The sequence below is a fragment of the Notolabrus celidotus genome, chromosome 6, assembly GCF_009762535.1.
Source record: "Notolabrus celidotus isolate fNotCel1 chromosome 6, fNotCel1.pri, whole genome shotgun sequence".
Taxonomy (NCBI): domain Eukaryota; kingdom Metazoa; phylum Chordata; class Actinopteri; order Labriformes; family Labridae; genus Notolabrus; species Notolabrus celidotus.
Window position 1 is genome coordinate 38,220,256 of NC_048277.1, and position 25,623 is coordinate 38,245,878.

General features: G+C 39.2%; 2 protein-coding genes across 13 annotated transcripts in view; both read left to right on the plus strand.

Moving 5' to 3' along the window:
* LOC117815095 (troponin I, fast skeletal muscle-like) overlaps window positions 1-12,145 on the plus strand; it is a 29,890-nt gene extending 17,745 nt beyond the window's left edge. For 2 of the 6 annotated variants that reach the window (XM_034686782.1, XM_034686784.1), the window contains exons 2-7: window positions 3,329-3,361; window positions 7,976-8,012; window positions 9,604-9,732; window positions 11,351-11,440; window positions 11,522-11,695; window positions 11,785-12,145. In XM_034686782.1, the coding sequence (XP_034542673.1) occupies window positions 3,354-3,361; window positions 7,976-8,012; window positions 9,604-9,732; window positions 11,351-11,440; window positions 11,522-11,695; window positions 11,785-11,862 (516 nt within the window). In that variant the 5' untranslated portion in view covers window positions 3,329-3,353 and the 3' untranslated portion in view covers window positions 11,863-12,145. Of the gene's footprint in view, window positions 1-1,711; window positions 1,748-2,481; window positions 2,499-3,328; window positions 3,362-7,472; window positions 7,619-7,975; window positions 8,013-9,260; window positions 9,356-9,603; window positions 9,733-11,350; window positions 11,441-11,521; window positions 11,696-11,784 lie in introns of those variants that run through there. The other 4 variants (XM_034686780.1, XM_034686783.1, XM_034686785.1 and 1 more) reach the window with 4 other exon arrangements.
* Window positions 12,146-17,564: 5,419 nt separating this feature from the next.
* On the plus strand, window positions 17,565-24,008 carry LOC117815093 (troponin I, fast skeletal muscle-like). Of its 7 annotated transcripts, XM_034686774.1 has the most exons (9): window positions 17,565-17,657; window positions 17,808-17,906; window positions 18,061-18,092; window positions 20,098-20,130; window positions 20,290-20,329; window positions 20,446-20,574; window positions 20,668-20,757; window positions 23,564-23,737; window positions 23,822-24,008. In XM_034686774.1, exons 4-9 carry the CDS (start codon window positions 20,123-20,125, stop codon window positions 23,897-23,899), a joined length of 519 nt encoding a protein of 172 aa, XP_034542665.1. In that variant the 5' UTR covers window positions 17,565-17,657; window positions 17,808-17,906; window positions 18,061-18,092; window positions 20,098-20,122; the 3' UTR covers window positions 23,900-24,008. The 7 variants fall into 7 exon arrangements, with proteins under 7 accessions (XP_034542665.1, XP_034542668.1, XP_034542667.1 ...); XM_034686777.1 differs by lacking the exon at window positions 18,061-18,092; XM_034686776.1 differs by lacking the exon at window positions 17,565-17,657 and having other exon boundaries at window positions 17,773-17,906.
* The last annotated feature ends 1,615 nt before the right edge of the window (window positions 24,009-25,623 follow it).

Below are 25,623 nucleotides of genomic sequence, written 5' to 3' on the forward strand. Positions count from 1 at the left end.
ATGAATTTTTTTTTTTTAAAATTGTTTTTGTCCAATTTTTTTCATTATTTGTTTTTTGTACAACATATTTTATTATTTGTTTTTCAGACAATTATTTTCACTTTTTTTTGTTTTTGTACCAATTTATTTCATTCTCATATAATTTTTTTTTCCTAAAAATATTTTTTAATTCATATGAATTCTTTTTGATTTTTCTGTTTCTGTCCAATTTTTTTAATTATTCGTTTTTTGTACAAATTATTTCATTATCTGTTTTTCGTACAATTTTTTTAAGCATTTTTGTATTCGTACAATTTTTTTCATTATCTGTTTTTGTACAATTATTTTTTATTATTTGTTTTTTTGTACACATTTTTTATTAAAAAAAAAAATGTAATTACAATTTTGACATTTACCCTTTTATTCAAAGAGGAGAAGACAGTGAATAGAGCAGGAAACAGGGAGGGAGTGGGGGAATCACATGTTGGAGAGGGGGCCGTTATATGGGCACGCAATTTAACCATGAGACCAAATCTAAGTCTACTTCGTACACATTTTTAAACAAAGTAGAGTTCAGTTCAGATCTAGATTTCTTTACTTTAAAACTATAAAATAATTATTTTTTTTCTTCAATTAATCAATAAATTAACTGATTTTGTAATTTGATGACATTAAGTCCCAAAAAATGATCGTTTATTGTCCGTTTAATTACATCTAGCATATCGAACGACTTCCAGAAGCTAGCATCACGACCCTACTGAAGACCTGTTATGACTACCTGGTCCCACCCAGGACTCTTACAGGCTTCAAGCTCTCCCCCGGTCTGCTCAGAACTGAAGAAGCCTTTCAGAGGAGAGGTGAAACTGTTTCAAGTATTTCTACCAAGGCCAGTTGCCTTTTGGGATCAAGCTTTGAATTACCCTGACCCGGATGACTGAGAACCTTCACATACATCGAGCATAAGTTGATCCACACCTAGACTTCTGAATTCTCCTGAACTTTATATGAAGAGAATCAGTCAAATGGACTTTTCTGGTTCTTTAAACACAAACAAAAAGCCTACTGGTTGTAGAAAGACATGGAAAAAAAAACAATGCAATGCGTCTTATTTGTGGCTTTTGGGGTTCTTTCCAACATTTAGTTAAAGTTTGACAAATTTGACCAAAGTAGATTTAAATTAAGATCCATTTTTCTCTGTTTTGATGCAGTCCATGAAGGGAAAACTGCCTCTTTTGCTTCTTTTATTTGGTGCAAAACCACCTCCAGGCTTCACTCTCTGCCTCTGTTTGATTGTTTTCCTGCTGCAGATTTCCTGTAAACATCTTGTTTTCTGGATTATCAGATTCCCAATCACCACTTGGCCTGATTTTTTACCCCCAAGCAAAAAAAACAGCCCTAAAAAAACACACAATGACACTCCTGCCCTACTTCTTTCATCAGCCCCCCCACCCTCTCTCTTCATCTGGGGAACCGTTTGGACTCTGATGGTTTTATGGTCCTTTTCTACCTTTTTATAGCGCCTCGGTGGCACCAAGTGGAGTCCTAAAATGATATCAGGCTCCTCCTCGGTAGTCTGATTTACAGGGAGGACGCTGGCAGGGGATGGTGATATTTCAGGCTCTTGCAAGGGGGGGGATTGGTCTGAGGATCCTGCATTTCCATAAACAGGAGCTCCTTATGCATAACTGAGCCCTCTCATATATAAACACCCCACGGAGGACTTCTTCACACCGCCTCTGTGTCCTCCTCGACTCTGTCTTCTGCGTAGGTGAGACCAATTTTTCCCCTCTCCGTCCTCCCTGCATGCCTGAGCAGAGCTGGTTCGTGGATTCAGAGCAGCTGAGTGGAGTTATTAGATTTTTTGGGGGGACCTGCTAATGTGATAAAAGTCCTGACCTCTGGGGTTTGATGATAAGGGAAGAGAAATGTGATCATGCAGAGTGAACGCAGGCTGTGTTTGAGATCTGATGGATGAACGATGCCTCGGATATTTTCTCTTTAGAAAAGTCTTTTTTCCTGTTTTTTTGCATGAACAGAAATTTGATTCATCCCCTTCAACTCAAGTTTTTTTTCATTGCAAAGTTGCAGATTTTGGAGTTTGGTTGCTTGAGCGTTTCTGGATTTGAGAGATTAATGATGTTTGTTATTGTGAAGAAGTTGTCAGATATTTGATACTCTTCTTTTCCATGAATTTAAGTAACTATTCAGTAGCGTCAGTTAAATATAAGTCGCCTTTTTTTTTTTAAAGAGAATTTAGCACAACTTCATTTTGGCAAATTTCCAAAAATAACTGAAGATGTTTGTTGGATTTTAAAGCTTGTAGTTGTCTGAGTTCTGACACATATTTTTGCCCTGAAACTGGTCTTCTCAGGATGTTTTGGTTTGGGAAATACCAATTTTTAAAAGCACTGAATGAGAAAATAAATCTGTGATATGGCAGAAAAAAATGATGCAAGGAAATCTTGCTTTATTGATGATCAGCTGATGTCTTGCTTACATTTTTGGGAAGTTAAATTCTGGTAAACAACTTTCTGTTACTTGTTGTTGTAAAGATTGTTTTCATAATTAATCATTGATTTAAAGCCAGAAGTTGAATCAGTTGACCCAGATCACATTCAGAAACATTTCATCTGTAAAGTTTTGATGTTCAGTTTCCAGACTCAATATTGAAGCTAAAAGCTTTTAACCTAAAATGACATATTTGGACAAAAGTTGTTTTTTGGTGTGTTTTGAAATATTTGGAGTGCTTGCTCTTGAGGTTGGAGATCTGTGTTTTGAATGAAGTCCAAAAGGAAACATGTGCACTGTAAGAACTGCTTCCACAGGTAGTGTCTGTGCCTGTGTGATGAGATCTCTAACTCTCCTTCTTCACCTTTAAATCCCAACTTAATGAGATGGAAAGTTTAAGCCTTGATTATTTATAGTGTAAAATAACTTGAAATCTGAGTCCTGCCCTCAGGGGGGTTTGTTTTGCACTGTGTGTATGTGTGTGTGTGTGTGTGTGTGTTTGTGTTGTGACAGCCGGGTGTGTTGGCAGCTAAAAGGCTGCAGCAGCACATTCTGCTGGAGGAGTTTCCTCCCCACGTAAGGAATTGAAGTGTTAAATCCCAGAGGAGATTCGGTCTTGAACACCTGTAAAGGAGCTTATCGCGGGCGTCAGAGGCGACACTCGACCCCCCCAAACTCCAAACTTAGCTCTGTCACCACTCAGCTGCTCATCAACTGTTTTAATAGCTCACATTTCATCCAGAGGATCTGATATTTAAGCTCACAGCAGATGATGGCACGGTGTATTCTCTCTCTCTCTCCGCTCAGTGTGTTTCTCTTCTGTTTTTTCTTTTCCAAACAGGCTGTGAAGAAAAGAAACCGCCATCATGTCTGAGTGAGTGTCCGCTCTACAGTTAATTAGTTTTCACTGATGGGAGTAAATCACTGCTGTCAAAGTGCCTTCAATGGTTCTAAAACTGATGCTTACAAAGATGAAGCAGGGGCGGGTCTAGACTTTTTGTGTGTGGGGGGGCCCCAGCCCTGTCTCTACAGGGGGGGCATGAAAGTATGTTTGCTACGTGCACGTCAGATTAGCATTTCCATGATGGAGGGTGGGGTCACAGCTTTTTGGAATGCCATGCACACCGTGGTTAGAATGATGCAAAGCTAGAGCTGGTGAGCATTTTGTGTCTTTTTTTTTATTTTTATATATATTTTTATTGATTTTTCATGGACATACATTCATAAGAATCAGGGATACAATGTTGAATATAGACACAAACATCCATAATATAGTCAAAATTAGACTAGAAAGGAACATCAAGGGTGCTGGTGGAACGTACCAGACATCACTAAACCAACAACAGAAACCTCCCAAAAAACAAGAATAGGTAAATAGAGCAAATACAATCATTAGATAATAATAATAACATTCAATAAGTAGGAAATTGAGGAGTGTATTAAAGTGTTATAAAAAATAACAAAAGCAAACAAAACAAAAACACATACACACACACACATGGGGGGGCTCCAGTTGCACACACATGTGAAGTGTTGCCAGTCAAAGTATTTTAACAGTGTACCAAATCTGCTGGATGTTAAAGGTGACATATCACGCTTTTTTCATCAACATATATTGGTCTAAGAGGTCCCCAAAACATGTCTTTAAAGTTTATTGCTCAAAAAAACACTTTGAAATCAGATTCTGGTCTGCCTGTAAAACCCTCTTCTTCAGTCCTCCTCAGAACAGTCTGTTTTCTCTCTGACCACGCCCCCTCAGGAAGTGGGTGTGGCCTCCTCGGCTGTCCAGCACGTTGATCTAATGTTTACATGTTGGCTGAATATACACGGCTGCTCAGAGATCCCGCGTTACTTCAACCCTCTGAATCTGATCCAGAATCTGATCCTGAAGGAGAGGCGCCTGCAGCAGGACCTTTCTGAACCGATTGGTCACAGATTTAGTGTTTCTTGTTGTTTTATTTGTCAGTATGTCGACGTGTGTCTTGGTACACAGCTACCAACATGTAGCTATGTAGGCTATGCTAACTAGCGCTAGCACTTATCCATGACAAATAAAACTCATCCACTAGATCTTCAAATCTGCAGACGTGGGGAGTCAAAGCGACCTTTGTGTTTATTAAGACAGCCTACAACTAGCATGCCTCCCTCCTAAGCTCCTTGTTAGCACACATGTGTGCAGGGAATGAAAAACGGAGGAGGGGTTGAGTTGTATTTTATACAGTCTATGGGCTGAACAAGCTCCGAGCTCTGACTTCCTGTTACAGACCGGATGGCGTTGTGACGTATGAAAAACACTGAAAACTGAAACGGCTGGTTTCAGCACACATTTACAGAAAGGTGGAGAAATCAGAACAGGGGCAGAATGGAGTCTTTGACTTTTCAGGGGGTTTGTAGACAGGGACACAGATTTCAGGGAGAGAACCATTAAAAAGTACATTCTGCATGATATGTCACCTTTAACCATGAGGCCAGATCCACGCCCAGTTGTATTAATTTTCTTTTTTTCCTTTTTTTAATACTCTATTTGTATTGCTTTTTCAATTTTATAAACACAAACATTGGAACAAAATAAAACTTAACACATAGAAAATATAAAAAGTCCCACCCCAAACTAACAGAGAGCGTTGCGCTGTACACACACACAAGAAAAATAAGTAAATGAAAAGACGACAGGAGACAGGTAAACAAAGAGCACATACAAGAAATAAATGAAAGGGCAAACGTTCCTCATCCTCCAGGCACAGATGATAAGTTATGTCTTCAGCAAGAAGGAGTGCAGTGGTTCCCAGATCCTCCAGAACTGGTCTGTATTTTTATATTACAGTCAGGGAACATTCTCTGGAGGCCAACAGGTGTGTAATCCTACCTCTCTGACCGCCATCAGTTTATCAGCATCAACAACCTCAAGTCACGCACAGCCCCCCTCTCTCATGGTGTCCCCCAGGGTTCAGTGCTTGGTCCCCTCCTCTTCATCATCTACATGCTCCCCCCTTGGTCACGTCATACGCCGCCACGGCCTCCATTTCCACTGTTATGCCGACGACATCCGGCTTTACATTTCGACCACATCCATCACCGCTGCTTCCCACACCACCCTCACAAACTGCCTCACTGAAATAAACTCCTGGATGCGAACAAACTTTCTCAAACTCAATTGTAATAAATCCGAAATTCTCATCATAGGCCCAAAATCCCTCACTTCCACCTGCCCGGACTTCTCACTCACTATTGATAAATCCACTGTTTCAGCATCCACCCACATCCGTAACCTTGGTATCATTTTTGATCAGTCACTTAACTTTCAACAACACATGAACAATATTTCAAAAACTGCTTTCTTCCACCTCAAAAACATCGCCCGTCTCCTACCCCACCCCCACCCCCTCCCAATCACGCACGCATTGCCGGTGAGAATGGATAATGAGCGCTGTCCGCGGTGCTGAAACAGAAAAACGGTGCAGGTATACTGAAAAACCAACTGAAAAATATACTTTGAGTTCTTATTGCACTCCCTTAATTAGTTGTAAATAAAACTATGGCTCCAATTTAACTTTAATGCCAGTAGAGAAATCGAAAGATTGAGGAAACGCAGTGTGTGAGAGAGAAAAGTAGCCATTTTGCCTCCGTGGATGAGCTTTCGCTCAAGATATTAAGGGACATTTCTGAATATGATGAATAACATCCACATTAAATCTCATTAGATACTTGTTTTTCATGACATTCTGTCTAAATTCATAACTTCTAATATTCTAAAGGTGTGTCCTTTCTGTAACTTACACGCCCCATCAGTACAGCCGGTGTCGGCCCCAGTGCCTTCCGTTTCTCAGGGGGTGGTCCTGCTGTCAGACTGTCTGGTGACTGACTCTGAGACCCCTGCTGCTGACCCAAGTCTCGAGCTGGAACACTTTTTTTCTTAAGCCATTGCTCCATTTTACAGCATCAGAAAGCTAGCAAACTTGTTGCAAAATGTAGCGCGAGGTTAATGGTTTGTTTTTCTTTGTCTTTTTTCCCGCCGTGGGTCACGGAGCATGATCTCACGCGCACAGGTCAATTCATACAAATTTAGTTGATACAATGCATTTTGAAAAAGTAATGAAGCACAAAGCAACTAGAACAGCTCCCTGACTGAAATTCTGTAATATAATATTAGATATATTTTTCGAAAATTATTTGGCGACCCCCAGAAATCATCTCGCGACCCCCATTGGGGTCGGGACCCCAGGGTTGAGAATGGCTGCTCTACGGTACACCCAACACCCTCCTCAACAAATTACAATACATACAAAACTCAGCTGCACGCCTCCTCACTCATACCCGCTCCAGAGACCACATCACCCCAGTCCTCCAGAACCTCCATTGGCTTCCCATCCCCTTCAGAATACAGTACAAGATCCTCCTCATCACCTACAAAGCCCTCCATAACCTAGCTCCCTCCTACCTCACCGACCTTCTGCAGCCATATAATCCCTCCACCAACGCCAACCTCCTCACCCCTCTCACCAAACCCAAGCACCGAACCTGGGGGGACAGGGACTTCTCTGTCGCTGCCCCCATACCTCTGGAACTCTCTCCCCCAACACCTCAGATTCTCTCCCTCACTCACCAAATTCAAATCCGGACTCAAAACACACCTTAACAAAGGCTTTTAAACTATAACTGATTGATTTTTTTCTTGTTTTGTTTTATTTTGCTGCCTTGCTTTTCTTTGCTTTTTTCCTTTTGATTTCCTATTGTATAATTGTATTTTCCTGTAAAGCGCTTGGAGAACCTTTTAAAGCGCTTTTATAAATAAAATGTATTATTATTATTATTATTATTATTATTAATATTAATAGGTCCAGTGAAAACATTTAAAGTTCTGTTCATGAAAAGAGATTGAGGCACATTTAGGAAAAACCCCTCTACAAATCTTGTCCCAGTCTACAGGATTAAACGTCACCTCCAGATGGCGCTCCCATAACGACCTCAGAGGGTCACAGCCTGAAGAATCACAATAAAGTAGTGAAGTATAGATCTTGGAAATCAGTCCTTTAGGAGATTTTGCCAGAGCTATAATGTTTTCCAGCTCTGACAGTCTCATGTGGATCTTGCCGGTCCTCAAGAGAGACCCTACGAAGTAACGAATTTGGAGGTGCTTCTAAAAATCTTTGAGGGCATTTCGTTTGAGTTTTTAACCAAAGTACTGTTTGATTCAGATCTAGATTTCTTTACTTTGAAACAATAAAATCCCAAAAATATTTTTAACTTGCACAAAGTTTTAAAATTACATTTAAACTAAGACGTCTACGACCGTTTATAACCAGCTCACTTCCTGGAGCAAGTTAGCAAAAAGCAGCTTGTTCAGATTAAACAAAGCTAACACTAAGTCGTGTGTAATGTCAGATTTAATCCCTGATTATTATCATAACAGAAATGTTAAAGTCACATTAACAGACTTTATGTACAGGTTTAACATTAACAATAACAACATTATTTCTGATCCTCACAGTAAGAAGATGACTTCGAGCCGCAGGCATCACCTGAAGGTACGTAAGAGTCTTTTTTTTTTATGTCCAAGCTGAAGAAAATACAAAATAATACAACATAATTAAAGCTCCTGATTGGCTGATGTGCAACCCCAATTCTGATAAAGTTGGAACACTGTGAAATGTTGATAAAAACAGAATTTGATGGTTTAAAAATAATTGAATGATTGTATTTAACTGAAAAAAAGTGCAAAGACAACAAATCAACTGTTTTATTGTTTTAAGAAAAATATATATACTCCCTTTAAACTGTGTGGAAATGTGTTTCAAACACAAAACAACTACCTTCTGAAACACCTGGGCATCCACAAACTGAACCATGTACAGAGGAAACCATATATAAACCTGATCCAGAACCACAGAGACTTATCTGGACCTGAGCCCGTTTAAGATGGACTGAGGGGAAGTGGAAAACTGTCCTGTGGTCTGATGAAATCCTGGACGCTGTGTCCTCCACTCTAAAGAGGACAGGGACCACCCGGCTTGTTATCAGCTCACAATTCAAAGCCAGCGTCCCTGATGGGATGGGGATCATAAGAGTCCATGGCATGGGTAGCTTCCACATCTGTGAAGGCTCCATTAATGCTGAACTATATCTACAGGTTTAGAAGCAACACATGCTGCTATCCAGACCATGAGGTCTTCAGGAAGACCTTACAGATTTCAGCAAAACCACACTCTGCACGGATTACAACAGCATGGCTCTGTAGTAGAAGAGTCCAGGTGCTGAAGTGGTCTGCCTGCAGTCCTGACTCGTCCCCCATTGAAAACATAAAATAGGACAAAGGAGATCCTGAACTGGGACACTTTAAAGTCCAGAACCTGGTCTCCTGGGTTCACCAACGTTTACAGAGTGTTGTTAGAAGAAGAGCTGATGAACACAACGTGAACATATCTCTGTAACGACTGTTTGAAACGTGCTGCTGGCATCAAATTTAACATTAGAGTATATCTTTTATAAAACAATACAACTTTCAAATGTTGTCTCTGTACTACCTGCAATTAAAAAATAGGGCTGCAATGATTTTCAAACCATGCTACCTTTTATTTGTTTTGTCGTGTCGTGGTTTTGTTATTGATCTGATGATAGCTTGATTTATTTCTACAAGCGTCTCTGGCTTCAGATTGAGCCCACATGTTGGTCTCTTGGTTAGTCTTGTGAGGTCCCTGAGTGTCTCCATCACAGCTTTCAAAGCAGAGACATCTGAGACAGTGAAAAGCTCTGAGGCGCCCTCTGCTGGTGAAACATGTCAAACACAGAAAAGTGGTTCATAGAGTCAAAAATCCACAGACAGGAAGCTGCAAATAAAGAAAGAAATGCTTCAAACTGAAATAGAAGAAGGGTTTAAAATGTCTTTTATCTATCATGCATTTAATATATGTATATATATTTTATTATAAGGCAAGTTTTGTCCAAGATTATGGCAGGAATCATACAAAAGGGGATATACAAACGTGACTTCCAGGGTTTTATTCCCACGTAATAAACTGAAGTTGGAAGTCAGTTTTCATAACGGCTTTTTTAATGACTTTGTACGAAAACTAAATGTCGCTTTTCTTCTTCTTCCCCCCTTCTGAATCCCTCCTGCAGAGTGTGATGCTGTCGATCGCGGCCACCATGATTCAGCAGGAAGTGAAGGACATCGCAGCCGCCAAGGTGGCCTACATGTCCGAGAACTGCCCCCCACCCAGCACGAGTGGAGACCAGGCCGCCCTCATGGTGAGAAACTCAACAGTGAAAAGATATGCAGATCATATCGATCTTTATTTGACTCGTTATCTTTATTCAAATCGATTCCACTGCCTAGCTAGCATCCTTTTGCGGCTACCAAAATGCTAACGCCTGTATTACCACCAAACTCCCGAAAAATCTGTAAGCTGAGAAAATGTTGAGACATGACTCTGTAGTGGAAGTCACTGCATTAAACACAGACATGACTCTGTAGTAGAAGTCACTGCATTAAACACAGACATGACTCTGTAGTAGAAGTCACTGCATTAAATACAGACATGACTCTGTAGAGGAAGTCACTGCATTAAAAACAGACATGACTCTGTAGTGGAAGTCACTGCATTAAAAACAGACATGACTCTGTAGTGGAAGTCACTGCATTAAGAACAGACATGACTCTGTAGTGGAAGTCACTGCATTAATAACAGACATGACTCTGTAATGGAAGTCACTGCATTAAAAACAGACATGACTCTGTAGTGGAAGTCACTGCATTAAAAACAGACACGACTCTGTAGTGGAAGTCACTGCATTAAACAGAGACATGACTCTGTAGTGGAAGTCACTGCATTAAACAGAGACATGACTCTGTAGTGGAAGTCACTGCATTAAACACAGACATGACTCTGTAGTGGAAGTCACTGCATTATAAACAGACATGACTCTGTAGTGGAAGTCACTGCATTAAAAACAGACATGACTCTGTAGTGGAAGTCACTGCATTAAAAATAGACATGACTCTGTAGTGGAAGTCACTGCATTAAAAACAGACATGACTCTGTAGTGGAAGTCACTGCATTAAAAACAGACATGACTCTGTAGTGGAAGTCACTGCATTAAAAACAGACATGACTCTGTAGTGGAAGTCACTGCATTAAAAACAGACATGACTCTGTAGTGGAAGTCACTGCATTAAACACAGACATGACTCTGTAGTGGAAGTCACTGCATTAAAAACAGACATGACTCTGTAGTGGAAGTCACTGCATTAAATACAGACATGACTCTGTAGAGGAAGTCACTGCATTAAAAACAGACATGACTCTGTAGTGGAAGTCACTGCATTAAAAACAGACATGACTCTGTAGTGGAAGTCACTGCATTAAGAACAGACATGACTCTGTAGTGGAAGTCACTGCATTAATAACAGACATGACTCTGTAGTGGAAGTCACTGCATTAAAAACAGACATGACTCTGTAGTGGAAGTCACTGCATTAAAAACAGACACGACTCTGTAGTGGAAGTCACTGCATTAAACAGAGACATGACTCTGTAGTGGAAGTCACTGCATTAAACAGAGACATGACTCTGTAGTGGAAGTCACTGCATTAAACACAGACATGACTCTGTAGTGGAAGTCACTGCATTATAAACAGACATGACTCTGTAGTGGAAGTCACTGCATTAAGAACAGACATGACTCTGTAGTGGAAGTCACTGCATTAAAAACAGACATGACTCTGTAGTGGAAGTCACTGCATTATAAACAGACATGACTCTGTAGTGGAAGTCACTGCATTATAAACAGACATGACTCTGTAGTGGAAGTCACTGCATTAAGCACAGTATCTAACAGGAGAACTTGGTGTGTTTGGTATCTTCAGGAAACTTGTAAGAAGCTCCACTCCCTCCTTGACAAGATTGACGAGGACAGGTACGACTTGGAGATCAAAGTTGGCAAAGCAGATAAAGAGGTATGACTTTTACCCTTTAGCGATCCAGCTCATCTGGAACAGGATTCACTATCACCCCTTAACATCTCCTTCTCTCCTCAGATTGAAGATCTGAGGATCAAAGTGGTGGACCTTGCCGGCGTGAAGAAACCCGCTCTGAAGAAAGTACGTATGTCCGCCGACGCCATGCTGAAGGCTCTGCTGGGCTCCAAACACACGGTCAACATGGACCTGAGGGCCGGCCTGAAGCAGGTGAAGAAGGAGGTCAAAGAGGAGGTGAGTCTTCACAGAGGCCGAGTCACACGGGTACAGAGACCGGAGGCGGGGAAGTACACGTTTGACTGTGGACTGTTTGTGTCTTTCAGCCGGCGGAGGCGGTGGGTGACTGGCGTAAGAACATTGAGGACAAAGCTGACAGGAAGAAGATGTTCGAGACCTCCTAAAGAAAGCAGCTCTGCTCTTGTTACTCTGAGCTGTTAGCACTTTTTATGACATTTATGGATTCTTGCATTCAAAAAAAATACCTTTTGTTTCATTAAATCTGTCACTGTGAGCTCGGTCTGCTATTGTACATTTGTAAAGCGAGTGTTTCAGACGAGAGGTCCCTCTAAGTTTCGGCGTCGTCTGGATGATTTCAGACTCTGACGCGTAGTTTCACTTGTTCTTGTTCACTTTTGACGTCTTCCTGCTGATAGTGTTTCTGAAATAAATGTGTTTTGTTTCATACTCCTGATTGTCATGAGGTATTCTGTCTTTGACTCAGTGACGCACAACACTGCAGACAAAACACGTGACGCACCCGAGCGACCTCTAGAGTCCGACATGTGGTTTGTTCCTGTTTGTTTTTGTCAAACGTTAAAGAAGAACGTCTTCAAACAGAACTAATGCTTGTTTTCTGACTTCACAGTGAATATTCGTTCTACCAGAATCATGTTTGCTTTAACTTTTACTCAGAAACCTTGACTTACTTGAACTCTCTGTGGTTAAATTTAACATTATTCATCCTAAGCTGAGTTCTGTTTGACGGCGGTTCCGAGCTGTGTTGTGCTCTTTGTGGTGCTGTGCATGTCAGTGAGGGCTGAGACACAATATCTATCTTTGTAAAGCATATATCAGAACTCAGGAGGCTGTGAAAAGTGAATGTTTAACCAACCTTACTTTAGAGAGTCACTAAAAATCTGGAAAATGTTGAGTTTTCTGCAGGTCTGTGGCCCTAATGTTAAAAACGAACATGTTTTTAACATTTATTTTTCTTAAGCTAAAATGCATTTTTTTAATTCAAACACTTTAGATGCAACGTTGTTAAATTTTAACCTGAAATTTAACAACGTTGAACTGAATTGAATCATACACTAACTTATTGTTATTAGAAAACCACGTCCACTGCATGCTAACACTCTCACATTCATATTTTTTTCTCTAATCAATTTTAAATGTAATTCCAAAAGTTAAAATTTGACTCAATCAGTGCTTCACAGCAGTGTACACTTGTACCAAATATTTACATATTTTACAACACAACATTAAATCCCCATAATAACTACTTCTACACCTTAATATGATATATCGTGAAAAAGTTTAATTTTTTCAACACTTTCTGAAAATGTAAATAAATTCTAGACTCATTGCACTTAAAAAAAAAAAAAATTGTAAGCATGTTTCTACTTTGATTACGTTAATTATGATCCTCAGTGTGAAAAGTTATATATTTATATATTTCAAAATATTAGAAAATGTAATTTTGAGTTATTTTACACATTTTTTTGCTTTTATAAATAATAGTAAAAATAAAGAAATAATACTTTTTTCTTTTAGATGCACTAGTATTTCAAAAGTAGCAAGAAAGATTATAAACAGTCAAAAATTTAAGAAAATAAATGTATAAATTTAAAAGATTAAAGTCATAACACTGAGAGAAAAAATATTTAAATGTATGAATTAATTCTTATTAATTTACAAGATTGTAGTAAAAAAAATTGAGAATAATGTAAACTTTTTCAATTATTTTTCTTTATACTTGATTTCTCATTTCATATCTTTCCTTCAAAAATGTAGACACATTTTTATAAATGCATTAAAACAAACTGAGCTTTATTTATAAGCAGATAAAATGTTAATTCTTTGAGTGATAACCATTTCACATTATTACAGTTTTTTTTAAATGAATATGCCGTTAATGATGAATTAACACAACAACCTCCTTGTATTAACATTTACAGGAGAAGTTAATGTTAAATATACATCAACACTCATCACAGTGTTATTGCTTTATCTGACCACAGGGGGTCAGCAGAGGACAGAGTACCTCAGGAAAAAGAGCCCGTCCCTAAGAACTGAGCTGTTGTAGACTGATTTTAACATCTCAATTTATTTAATATTTCCTCCCCAGTTTAAATCATTATAGTTTAATGTCTCTTTTTTAATGATGGACCACATTTCTTTATTTAATATCGAGCATGTCCCAAAAAGATTTATAACCTCGGTCAATTTGATTACTGGTGTTCATGTGATGTAAAATAATAAGGTAAAGCTCCTGTTATCATGTCTCTTTATGATCTACAAAAGCAAAATAAGATTATCAGGGAGAAGATTTAACATTTCTCTATATCTATTTTTAATGTCTGAATCTGCTGCGGAGGGGTAGTGATGCATTCAACTGTTTAAAAAGAGGACGAGATTTTTTGTTAAAAGAGAAAACATTACTTAATATTACATACGAATGAGACGACAAAAAATGGGATTTGTCAAAAACAACACAAACGGAAAGTTCTTAACTGGAGCTTTAAGTTTGGAGACAATTTTTAAATACACTTCAAATGACTTTGGAAACCAGTGTTGTACTTTTTGCCACACTAAATTTGTAACAGGTAGTATATTCAAGTATTTTAGACACTGGTGTGTTAATTATCAAGTTCTTTGACACTTGGGGTCATTCTGCTTCAGGAGGATCCTTACTTTTGGTATTCACGTCTTTTTTTAAATGTAAATGTTTCAGTCCTTTTGCTTTAATGAATAACTGATGATTACTAGCTAAGAAGGGTGAAGGACTTCAAACCACCTTCTGTTTTTTAAAAGTCTTTATGTTGCTGTATTTCTGCTGGAAGGGTTCTGTACCTGGTTCACCGTTGCGTCAAAGTGAAGGTGAGCGACCTCACATTCATTTTGTGATTTAAGATTTAGGTTTATTTCACATATGTTGACAGCAGTTAGCTGAATGTACACAGTTTATATTAATTTCTGTCCTTGTTGTGTTTTCAGTTGCCGTCTTAACCCAGGACTGTGAAGTCTTGTTTCACGCAGAAACATTTCATCTCAAGATATCTTTAGGACCCGAGCATCGATGAGGTCTGCGAAGGCCTTACTGTAACCCGGAGGATTTTTCTTTCTTTCTAAAGTAAATTGCCTTTTTGGAGCCTTCAGCATGCCTGAAAACTCACCAAACTTCAGACACTCATCAGGCCTGGCGAAAATGTCGATATTCTTTTGGTCCCGTGCAAAAAGTCCCAAAAATGGCTCAATAGCGCCCCCTTCTTTCCAACTGGTCACCCCCTCAACACGGTTCAACTTACGTACATGCATGACATTTTTTATTTTTTTTATTATTTTTTTAAGTAATATTTTTTGGGCTTTTTGCCTTTATTCCTATCCTTTATAAGAGAGACAGGAAATGTGGGGAGTAGAGAGCGGGGGAAGACATGCAGGAAATGGTCGACCGGTCGGGAACTGAACCAGCAACCCTTGCGACGAGGACTGTAGCCTCTGTATGTGGGGCACAGCGCCCCATGACATTTTTTTCCCATATGTCCTACAAAAAAGATTGTTAATGTCATGCTGAAATGGTCGGCAAAGGCCTTATTGTAACCCCAAGGATTTTTCTTTCTTTCTACCTAGTAAAGTAAATTGCCTTTTTGGAGCCTTCAGCATGCCTGAAAACTCACCAAACTTCAGACACTCATCAGGCCTGGCAAAAATGTTGATATTCTTTTGGTCCCGTGCAAAAAGTCCCAAAAATGGCTCAATAGCGCCCCCTTCTTTCCAACTGGTCACCCCCTCAACACGGTTCAACTTACCTACATGCATGACATTTTTTATTTTTTTAAGTTATATTTTTTGGGCTTTTTGCCTTTATTCCTATCCTTTATAAGAGAGACAGGAAATGTGGGGAGTAGAGAGCGGGGGAAGACATGCAGGAAATGGTCGACCGGTCGGGAACTGAACCAGCAACCCCTGCGACGAGGACTGTAGCCTCTGTATGTGGGGCACAGCGCCCCATGACATTTTTTTCCCATATGTCCTACAAAAAAGATTGCTAATGTCATGCTGAAATGGTCGGCGAAGGCCTTATTGTAACCCCAAGGATTTTTCTTTCTTTCTACCTAGTAAAGTAAATTGCCTTTTTGGAGCCTTCAGCATGCCTGAAAACTCACCAAACTTCAGACACTCATCAGGCCTGGCAAAAATGTTGATATTCTTTTGGTCCCGTGCAAAAAGTCCCAAAAATGGCTCAATAGCGCCCCCTTCTTTCCAACTGGTCACCCCCTCAACACGGTTCAACTTACGTACATGCATGACATATTTTTTTTTTTTTTTTTTTTTTAAGTAATATTTTTTGGGCTTTTTGCCTTTATTCCTATCCTTTATAAGAGAGACAGGAAATGTGGGGAGTAGAGAGCGGGGAAAGACATGCAGGAAATGGTCGACCGGTCGGGAACTGAACCAGCAACCCCTGCGACGAGGACTGTAGCCTCTGTATGTGGGGCACAGCGCCCAATGACATTTTTTTCCCATATGTCCTACAAAAAAGATTGCTAATGTCATGCTGAAATGGTCGGCGAAGGCCTTATTGTAACCCCAAGGATTTTTCTTTCTTTCTACCTAGTAAAGTAAATTGCCTTTTTGGAGCCTTCAGCATGCCTCAAAACTTACCAAACTTGACACACTCATCAGGCCTGGCGAAAATGTCAATATTCTTTTGGTCCCGTGCAAAAAGTCCCAAAAATGGCTCAATAGCGCCCCCTTCTTTCCAACTATGCACTCCCTCAACACGGTTCAACTTACATGCATGAATTGGTTTTTTTTTTCTTTAAAGTTATATTTTTGGGGCTTTTGGCCTTCCCAAAGGAAAATTTTACTGCTTAAGGCTTTCTTTTTGAAGTCTCCAGAGACAAAATTGAGATTCTCACTTCAGCCTCATTCAAGTTTCAAATTGTTCTCATTCGTTTCTCCTAAAATTCACCAGGAGAAATAGTTGAGACCATGACATGAGTCTTATTTGAGACTTAAATGAGAGATCCCATTAATGGCTACCTTTTTTCAATATATTTTTTGGCCTTTTTGGCTTTATTTGTTAGGTAAAAATAGAAAAAATAACAAAAAAAAGAATACAAGTTGAAAAGAAGACATAGTTATACAAAAGAAACAAAATCAATATTAGCAAGCACTGGAACATTTTACTTTACATGTGCGAAAAGGAGTACGAAGAAGTTAAAACTTATCTAATCCTCCCCCTTCATTCATTATTATCTGGCATTATACCCATGCACTCCCACAAGTCAAATCTTCATATTTACACCGACAATCAAAAGGAAACCCCTCGTGATTATCAACACTTGTCTTCCTCCTTGTACCTCATGAAAATTATTTCTTTATACCTCTTCTTGAACTGGATTATGTTCTGACATTGCTGTAGCTCCATATTGAGTCTGTTCTACAGTTTTATTCCACAGACTAAAATACAAAAACTTCTTGTGGTCCGAACACTCATCTTTAATCTCAACTTCCCTCTGAAGTTATAACCCCCCTCTCTTTCAAAGAACAGTCTTTGAATATTTCCTGGAAGAAGATTTTTCCTTGCTTTGTACTTAATTTGTGCAGTTTTAAAATCTATGAGGTCAAATCATTTCAATATTTTGACCTTGTAGGGCACGTATTTAAGAGATCTTGCCCTAGGCCTTTTCTCCGATCAAGTCCAAACCACGCACATTCTGTATTAGACACATTGACGATTCAAAGTTATCAGAAAAAAAACGTGAAATCTAAAAATTGTGGGCGTGGCAGACGTTCAGGCGATGCATCAAATGCACATGTCACGCCATAAACAGGAAAGGGTTTTTTGGGGGGGATTTAAAATGCACACAAGTCTCATTAAATCGGCCACACGCATCAGCCTCGCATCCCAAAATAAATCGTAAACAAGAACCACATCACACCAGTGTCGGCTCGTCTTCACTGCCTTCCTGTCAGGATCCAGTTTTTGATTTTATCACTTGTTTTTAAAACTTGACAAAGTAGTAGTAATGATGCTGCCCGACATTAACTGTTAGGTTTATCCCCCAGGACCATGAATCTGATGAAGTAACAGCCTTTATGTCTCTCTGCTCTTCTCCAGACCTCTTCCTGTCCTGTCCCTCTGAGGACTGCTGACCACCTCAGACTGACCAGCCGTCACAAAAGGGCGATTTACGACCTGAGCAGTCAAAGGATGAAGGTATTTCAGGAGCTCATTGGCCTGGTTGGTTCCCTGAGTTCCTCATGGCCATAAAGAGGAACCTCCAAACCTGGTCCAAGCACATATATACCCCCAGAGATTTCACTCTTTTTTAGTCTTTGACTCCCTCACTGTCTCCCTGTCCTTGTGTCAGTCTCTGCCGCGCTCCTCATCGTCACTGTGAAGGTGAGAAACTCTTTTACTTGGTGGATTTTGTGGCTGAAGCTAAGTGATGCACAGAGCCAAAAGGCCTTAAACATAATACCACTGCTTCGTTTGAAGGGAGAGTGTTTCCTGTTTGTTTTCAAGTTCTGATGGCAGGACTTCAAATCTGAATCTGAGATTTCCAAAAGTGACTCCGATCAGATAAAACTGTTTGTGTTATTAGCGGAGTTTAAAATGTTAAATTTGATCTTAACATGAGTATCACCTCCCTGGTTGTAGGCATGTTTTTCTAGCTCACCTCTCCTGTTGGACACGTTTATATATTGTAAAAAATGAACATACTTTAAATATTTTCATGCAGTTAAGCCAAAAAAGTTTTTTAACATTATAACCGATACTTAAAAATTTGGGACCTGAGTGCAGGGACATAATTTGTTCATGTTTTTTTTAACATTTTTTAACCTCCTTGCACCTTTACAATTGTATCTATAAACCACATGGTTTCAATGATGACGAAAACACTCAAAGATTTTCAAAAAGCTGTTGTTTCTTTTTAAAATTTCATTACATTTTGAAATTGAAGTTGAACATTTTCTTCTTCTTTTAAACACCTAATGTTAAAAATCTCAAAATGAGACTCTGCTCAATCTTCACCACCAAGAAAATGTTAAAAACAAGTCTTATCGGTGAGTTTACGTCCTGTGTAAGTTAAGGACGCTTTGTTTTATTTTCCTCCTAACTGTTGCATTTACAGAAGTGTGTCTGGTTTGGGTTTGGATGGTTCCTCTCTGGTCTACCTTTCCTGTCTGATTTAACTGCTGCTGTGTCAGATTACTTGTTGTTGGAAAATAGCCTGAGTGTCAGATTACAGGTGAACAGGTGATTACAGGAATCACTGATGCTACAAAACAACAGACACCAAATCTTAAACTGACTTCTTTCAAACATCTCAGAAAAATGAGACAGTATTGTAAAAGAAAAGTAAAATATTTATATGTGCAGTTAGACATTTCATATAAGAGTTTTAATCTTTTAAAGAAACATTCTTTAACTAACCTTTAGAACATAAATCTAAAAAGGAATATATGACTAAAAAAACCTCCTGATAATTTGTTGAATTGTTTTTAACTCGTCTCCCCGGTTAGGTAAAGCTCTCACTCTCATAAAGAAATCATCATAAATGTCACCCCTGGCCTTTGACCCCTAAACCAGGATTAGCGTTGACCTGATTGCCTCAGGTCCTGGGTCAACAGCATGGTGACCGCATCCTGAAGTTCCTATTTTTAAAACAGAGGAAGGGCCCTGAGAAGGCCCCCGAGCCTCAGGTTGAGAAACCCTGAAACTGCCTGATAGAGCTTTTAAAGAGGGAGTATCAAACTCATTGTCAGGCTTTATATCATCCCTCATGTACCTTAATTTCAGCTACTGTCTCTTTAAGAAGCATCAAAGAACTTTAGAAGACTGTTGTAAAATGAAAAAAAAACCATGCCCTTATAAGGAGATCCACCAACTGGTGATATGAGCAAGCAACACATGTTTACCTCACGGTTTAACATTTTAACCACGTTTAGAGAGAACAGAGCGAAAAGAGAGAATTAGTATTGACATCCAACATTTTAACATTTGTTTTTAAAACATGAAAATAGCAGAATACCTCCTCTTTAATATTATAATATATGTGTTTTTTTCTGGCATATTTACAGAAGTGTTGATTAATATTCACGGTCCTTTAAAATGAAAAATTTATACATTGTTTACTTTTAAGGAGAAAATTTTAAGTAAAGATGCCTTTAATAATAGAAATATGAACCATGATGTAAAATATTAGAATTCAGTATTACGTTTGTATTCGTACATATATTCGCATTTCCTAAAAAAACAAAATCAAACATTTAAACTTACAACCAATAAATGTTAAAAGGATTAGTTGTGTCTGTAGCAGTGCTCTTTTTGTTATATAAAGATTAAAAACGTGTATTTTTCTATTTATTTCTATTTTTAACATTTTATTTTATTATTTTTACAGAGCCTGAAACAAAAAGGACGCCAAGATGTCTGAGTAAGTATGACTTTGTTTTTATTGACTTATACAATCAAAATATAACATTTAAAAACAATAAATGAACCTCTGACTGAAATGATTTTTGTATTTTTTAACCTATTTGATAAAATATTTGTGTCTGAATGTGATCAATAATTCAATTTTCTTTCATTGAAGGGGAAAGAGGATGACATCGAGCCGCAGGCATCATCTCAAGGTAACATGCAACTCCAGAACATCACCAACATGTCCCTGAGAGAGTTACATATGTGACATGAAATGTTAAAACGTGACCTGTTTGTAACTCTTAACTTCTGATTTCTCGTCCTGCAGAGTTTGATGCTGCAGATCGCCGCTACCTGGCTGGAGCAGGAAGCCACCGACCTCACCGCCGCCAAAGAAGCTTACATGGCCGAGACCTGCCCAGAACCTGACCTGAGTCTGGACCAGGCTTCCCTGATTGTAAATAAAACTCTTCACACAGAGATTAAATGTCACTTTGATTCCTAAAGGGGACAAACATCCTGATTACATTTTATTCTCTTCTTTTTTCAGGAGTTCTGCAAGAAGCTGAGTCAGGCCCTCGACAAGATCGATGAGGACAGATACGACGCAGAGGTCAAAGTGGAAAAGGCCGACAAAGACGTAAAGATGTTTAAACCTTTAATATTTAATATGATTCTCAACTTTATTCTGGAACTCTTTCTACGTGTTATTAGTCGACGGTCCTGTTATCGGCTCGTGTGTGATACCAAGCGATACAATAAAATACCAGAAGTCAGAAGAAGACACAACACGTGACGATACGACACGAAACAACACAAACAATGCAACACGAAACAACACGAACAATACGATACGAAACAACACGTGACAATACGACACGAAACAACACAAACAATGCAACACGAAACAACACGAACAATACGACACGAAACAACACATGACGATACGACATGAAACACTATGACACAAAATGGTTCAGGACAAGATGAGGGAAGATGATACTTTACGAAACGGCACGAATAATACGACACGAATAATACGACACGAATAATACGACACGAATACTACGACACGAAACAACGCAAGATGATACAACACAACACAAGACGACACGAAGCGACACGAGACAATATAGCACTAAACAACATGAGATTATACAACACGAGACGACGCGAAACGACACGAGACACTACAGCACGAAATGACACGATCCCACACGACACGAAACAACGCAAGATCATACAACACGAAACAACAGGATATGACGTGATAAGACACGAGACGAAACAACACGAGATGGTACAACACGAAAGGACAGGAAACGACAGGATACAACACGATACGACACAAGACGATACGACGTGAAACGACGCAAGACACTACAGCACGAAACAACACGTGACGATACGACACGAAACAACACGTGACGATACGACACGAAACAACACGTGACGATAGGACACAAAACAACAACACGTGACGGTACGACACGAAACAACACGTGACGATACGACACGAAACAACACGTGACGATACGACACGAAACAACACGTGACGATACGACACGAAACAACAACACGTGACGATACGACACGAAACAACACGTGACGATACGACATGAAACACTATGACACAAAATGGTACAGGACAAGATGAGGGAAGATGGTACTTTACAAAACAGCACGAATAATACGACATGAATAATACGACACGAATAATACGACACGAATAATACGACACGAAACAATGCAAGATGATACAACACAACACAAGACGACACGAAGCGACACGAGACAATATAGCACTAAACAACACGAGATTATACAACACGAGACGACGCGAAATGACACGAGACACTACAGCACGAAATGACACGAGATGACACGATCCCACACGACACGAAACAACGCAAGATCATACAACACGAAACGACAGGATATGACGCGATAAGACACGAGACGAAACAACACGAGATGGTACAACACGAAATGACACGAAATGACATGATACGACACGAAACAACGCAAGATGATACAACACGAAAGGACAGGAAACGACAGGATACAACACGATACGACACAAGACGATACGAAACAACACGAGATGGTACAACACGACACAACACGATACGACGTGAAACGACGCAAGACACTACAGCACGAAACAACACGTGACGATACGACACATAACACGTTACGATACTTCACGAAACAACACGTGACGATACGACACGAAACAACACGTGACGATACGACACAAAACAAAACGTGACGATACGACACGAAACAACACGTGACGATACGACACAAAACAACACGTGACGATACGACACGAAACAACACGTGACGATACGACACAAAACAACACGTGACGATACGACACAAAACAACACGTGACGATACGACACGAAACAACACGTGACGATACGACACAAAACAACATGTGACGATACGACACAAAACAACACGTGACGATACGACACAAAACAACACGTGACGATACGACACAAAACAACACGTGACGATACGACACAAAACAACACGTGACGATACGACACAAAACAACACGTGACGATACGACACGAAACAACACGTGACGATACGACACGAAACACTATGACACGAAATAGTACAGGACAAGATGAGGGAAGACGATACTTCACGAAACAAGACACCAATAATATGACAGGAAACAACGCGAGATGATACAACACGAAACGACATGATACGACTTGAGACAATACGAAACAACGTGAGATGATACGGCACGAAACACTACAGCATGAAACGACATGAGACACTATGGCATGAAACAACACGAATAATACGACACGAAACAACGCACGACACTACAGCACGACACGATACGAAACAATGCAAGATGATACAACACGTAACCACAAGAGACGACTCGATACGAGACAACACGATACGACGCGAAACAACACGAATAATACGTCAGGAGATGATACAACACGAAACAACGCAAGACGACACGAGATGGTACAACACAAGACGTTAAAACAAGAGACACTACGAGACGCACTGACACAAGATGATATGAAACAATTCGAAATGACACAACACGAGTCACTCCGGCATGAAAAGACACAAATCTACACTAAACGACACGACACTAGCAGCACACATTTCGCTCCTCTGTAACTTTCTTCAACACCTCAGTGGTAATATTAAATGAACGTGACGAAAAATAAAGCTCCAAACATTTTATTATTCTTCATAGGAGAAAATGTTGCTGTTTTAATGGCATTAGTATCTTCTTCATTTTTAAAATTGAGCCCAATGAAGACAGAAATACCTAACCCTCCTGTGGACACTGGAAACTGAACGTTCCATCAGTCTGCAGATTCAGGAGTTTGTTTTTTACTGATCTGTGTTTGATTTCTGTGTTTTGTATTTGAGCCTCTCTCTCTTGGTGTTTTCAGATCGCTGAGCTGAAGCTGAAGGTGGTGGAGCTGGCCGGAGTGAAGAAACCCGCCCTGAAGAAAGTACGTATGTCCGCCGACGCCATGCTGCAGGCTCTGCTGGGAGGAAAACACAAGGTGACCATGGACCTGAGGGCCAACCTGAAGCAGGTCAAGAAGGAGGTCAAAGAGGAGGTGAGCGGCCGGGACTTCTTCACTCTTTTAAACCCGTTGCTATGGAAACATGTGCTGCATCACTGTGTTTGGATCTGTCTCCAGGCTGGCGATGGCGTTGGCGACTGGCGTAAGAACATCGAGGATAAAGCTGACAGGAAGAAGATGTTCGAGACTTCCTAAAGACTTTCACTTCCTTTGGGCTTTCTGCTCCTCCTTCTTCTGTTACATCTGACCTTTTTCATGGAAAAATACTCGTGCCATTAAATTGTTTTTTTTGGAATAAGGCAAAGCTGTCATACAGTTTTTTCAGACGTTTAGACATAAAAAGGGATTTATTCCCCCTTTAGGATATGACCTTTTTTATTTCTTTCTATACACTTCAGGGTGTTATTGCCCCAAAATTAAGAGTCCATAAGATATGGAATCTTCTTTAACAAGTCCTCTCTAATCTTTCTCTTCAAAGCCGCTTTAAAAAAACATTTACCTCATAGAAGAGAACATAGACCACAGTTAGTGGTCTACTGCTTCCTCGTTTAGTCAGTGTATGCTTCACAATTATTATGTTTACCAGAACTAAGCATTTAAATATTAGCATCCCATAATATCACAAAAGAACAAACGTGTTCGTAGGGATCCTTTCTGTAATATCAGACACTTAAAAGCACAATCTGAGCCTCTTTCTTTGAGTTATCACATTTGTCCTGATATATTTCATACATCAGTCATTTATTCCCTAGAATAATGGACCACTTTATAAAGACTCAGGTTCAAGCTATAATATGAGTGTTGCTCTCTCAATGAACCACCAGATGTCAGCAGAGAGCCTCTCTCTCCGTCTCCTCTGTCGTCTCTGAGACATTAAATATGTCTTTAAAATGACTTCTTCTACTTCGTCACCAAAAGACGCCGCCGCAGCAGGATGAAGCTCCACAGATGGTGAGTAACATCTCTGCATGATGTTCTGTCACACCTCTGATGTAATGATGCTGATTGTTTCCATCTGTTTCAGCTTGTTTTAGAATAATCTGATGATCTGATTATTTAATCTGAAGATTAAAAAGTCCGGACTCCTGCATGGTCCTCGTGTATCAACTTCAGCTGGGTCTCTTTTAGTTGCTTTAGCTTTTGTTCAACTTTCAACAGCTTCAACTTTTTCAATCACTGCCTGTTTTTATTTCTTCTTCTACTTTTACTTTTTTATTTTCTGCAATTTCTTGAATTTCCTCTACTCTTTGTATTTTTTCTTCTTCTTTATGACTACTACAATTACAACTTTGTATTCTTTGTGTTTCCTTCTTTTAAATTTAAAGTAGGAAAGTAAACAAGCTACTTTTACCTTGAAATAAGTTTTTTTTTAAAAAGTGAAAATTTGCTTGGTAAGATTTCTTAAAATAAGATGGAATATTTAGAAAATCTTAAAGTTATCAGGGAAACTTAAGTAATATTTTACAGAATAAGACAGAAAAAATTTTCACTCAATTTTTTTTTTCAATACATTTCATGTCAACTTCTTCATTTGAGATATATTCACCTTAATTTTGAGTTGTATTATAGCAGCACTTCTCTAGGTTTAAGACCATCTTGTACTTGAAATAAGATGACAAAGTTGAATTGTCTCATGTTGAGATATAATGTCTTCTCATAGTGAGCTGGATATACTAATATTCAGTCATGTTGTTCTTTAGGAGAAGCTCTGCTCTAAAGGAGCTGTTTCATTGTGTGCATGGAGTTTGAGGAGGAAGATTTATATCTGATTTAAAGAAACAGTGTCTGAAAACTGAAACCCACCCTTAAAAACAACAACTTCAATTTCTTTCTTTCTTTTTTTATTCTTTCTTTCTTTCTTTCTTTCTTTCTTTCTTTCTTTCTTTCTTTCTTTCTTTCTTTCTTTCTTTCTTTCTTTC

Bases quoted from the DNA above. Each gene is read 5' to 3' on its own strand.
- LOC117815093 (XM_034686774.1), top strand. The intron at 20,330-20,445 runs GTAACATGCAAC...CTCGTCCTGCAG, and splicing joins GCCGCAGGCATCATCTCAAG to AGTTTGATGCTGCAGATCGC. The intron at 20,758-23,563 runs GTAAAGATGTTT...TGGTGTTTTCAG, and splicing joins TGGAAAAGGCCGACAAAGAC to ATCGCTGAGCTGAAGCTGAA.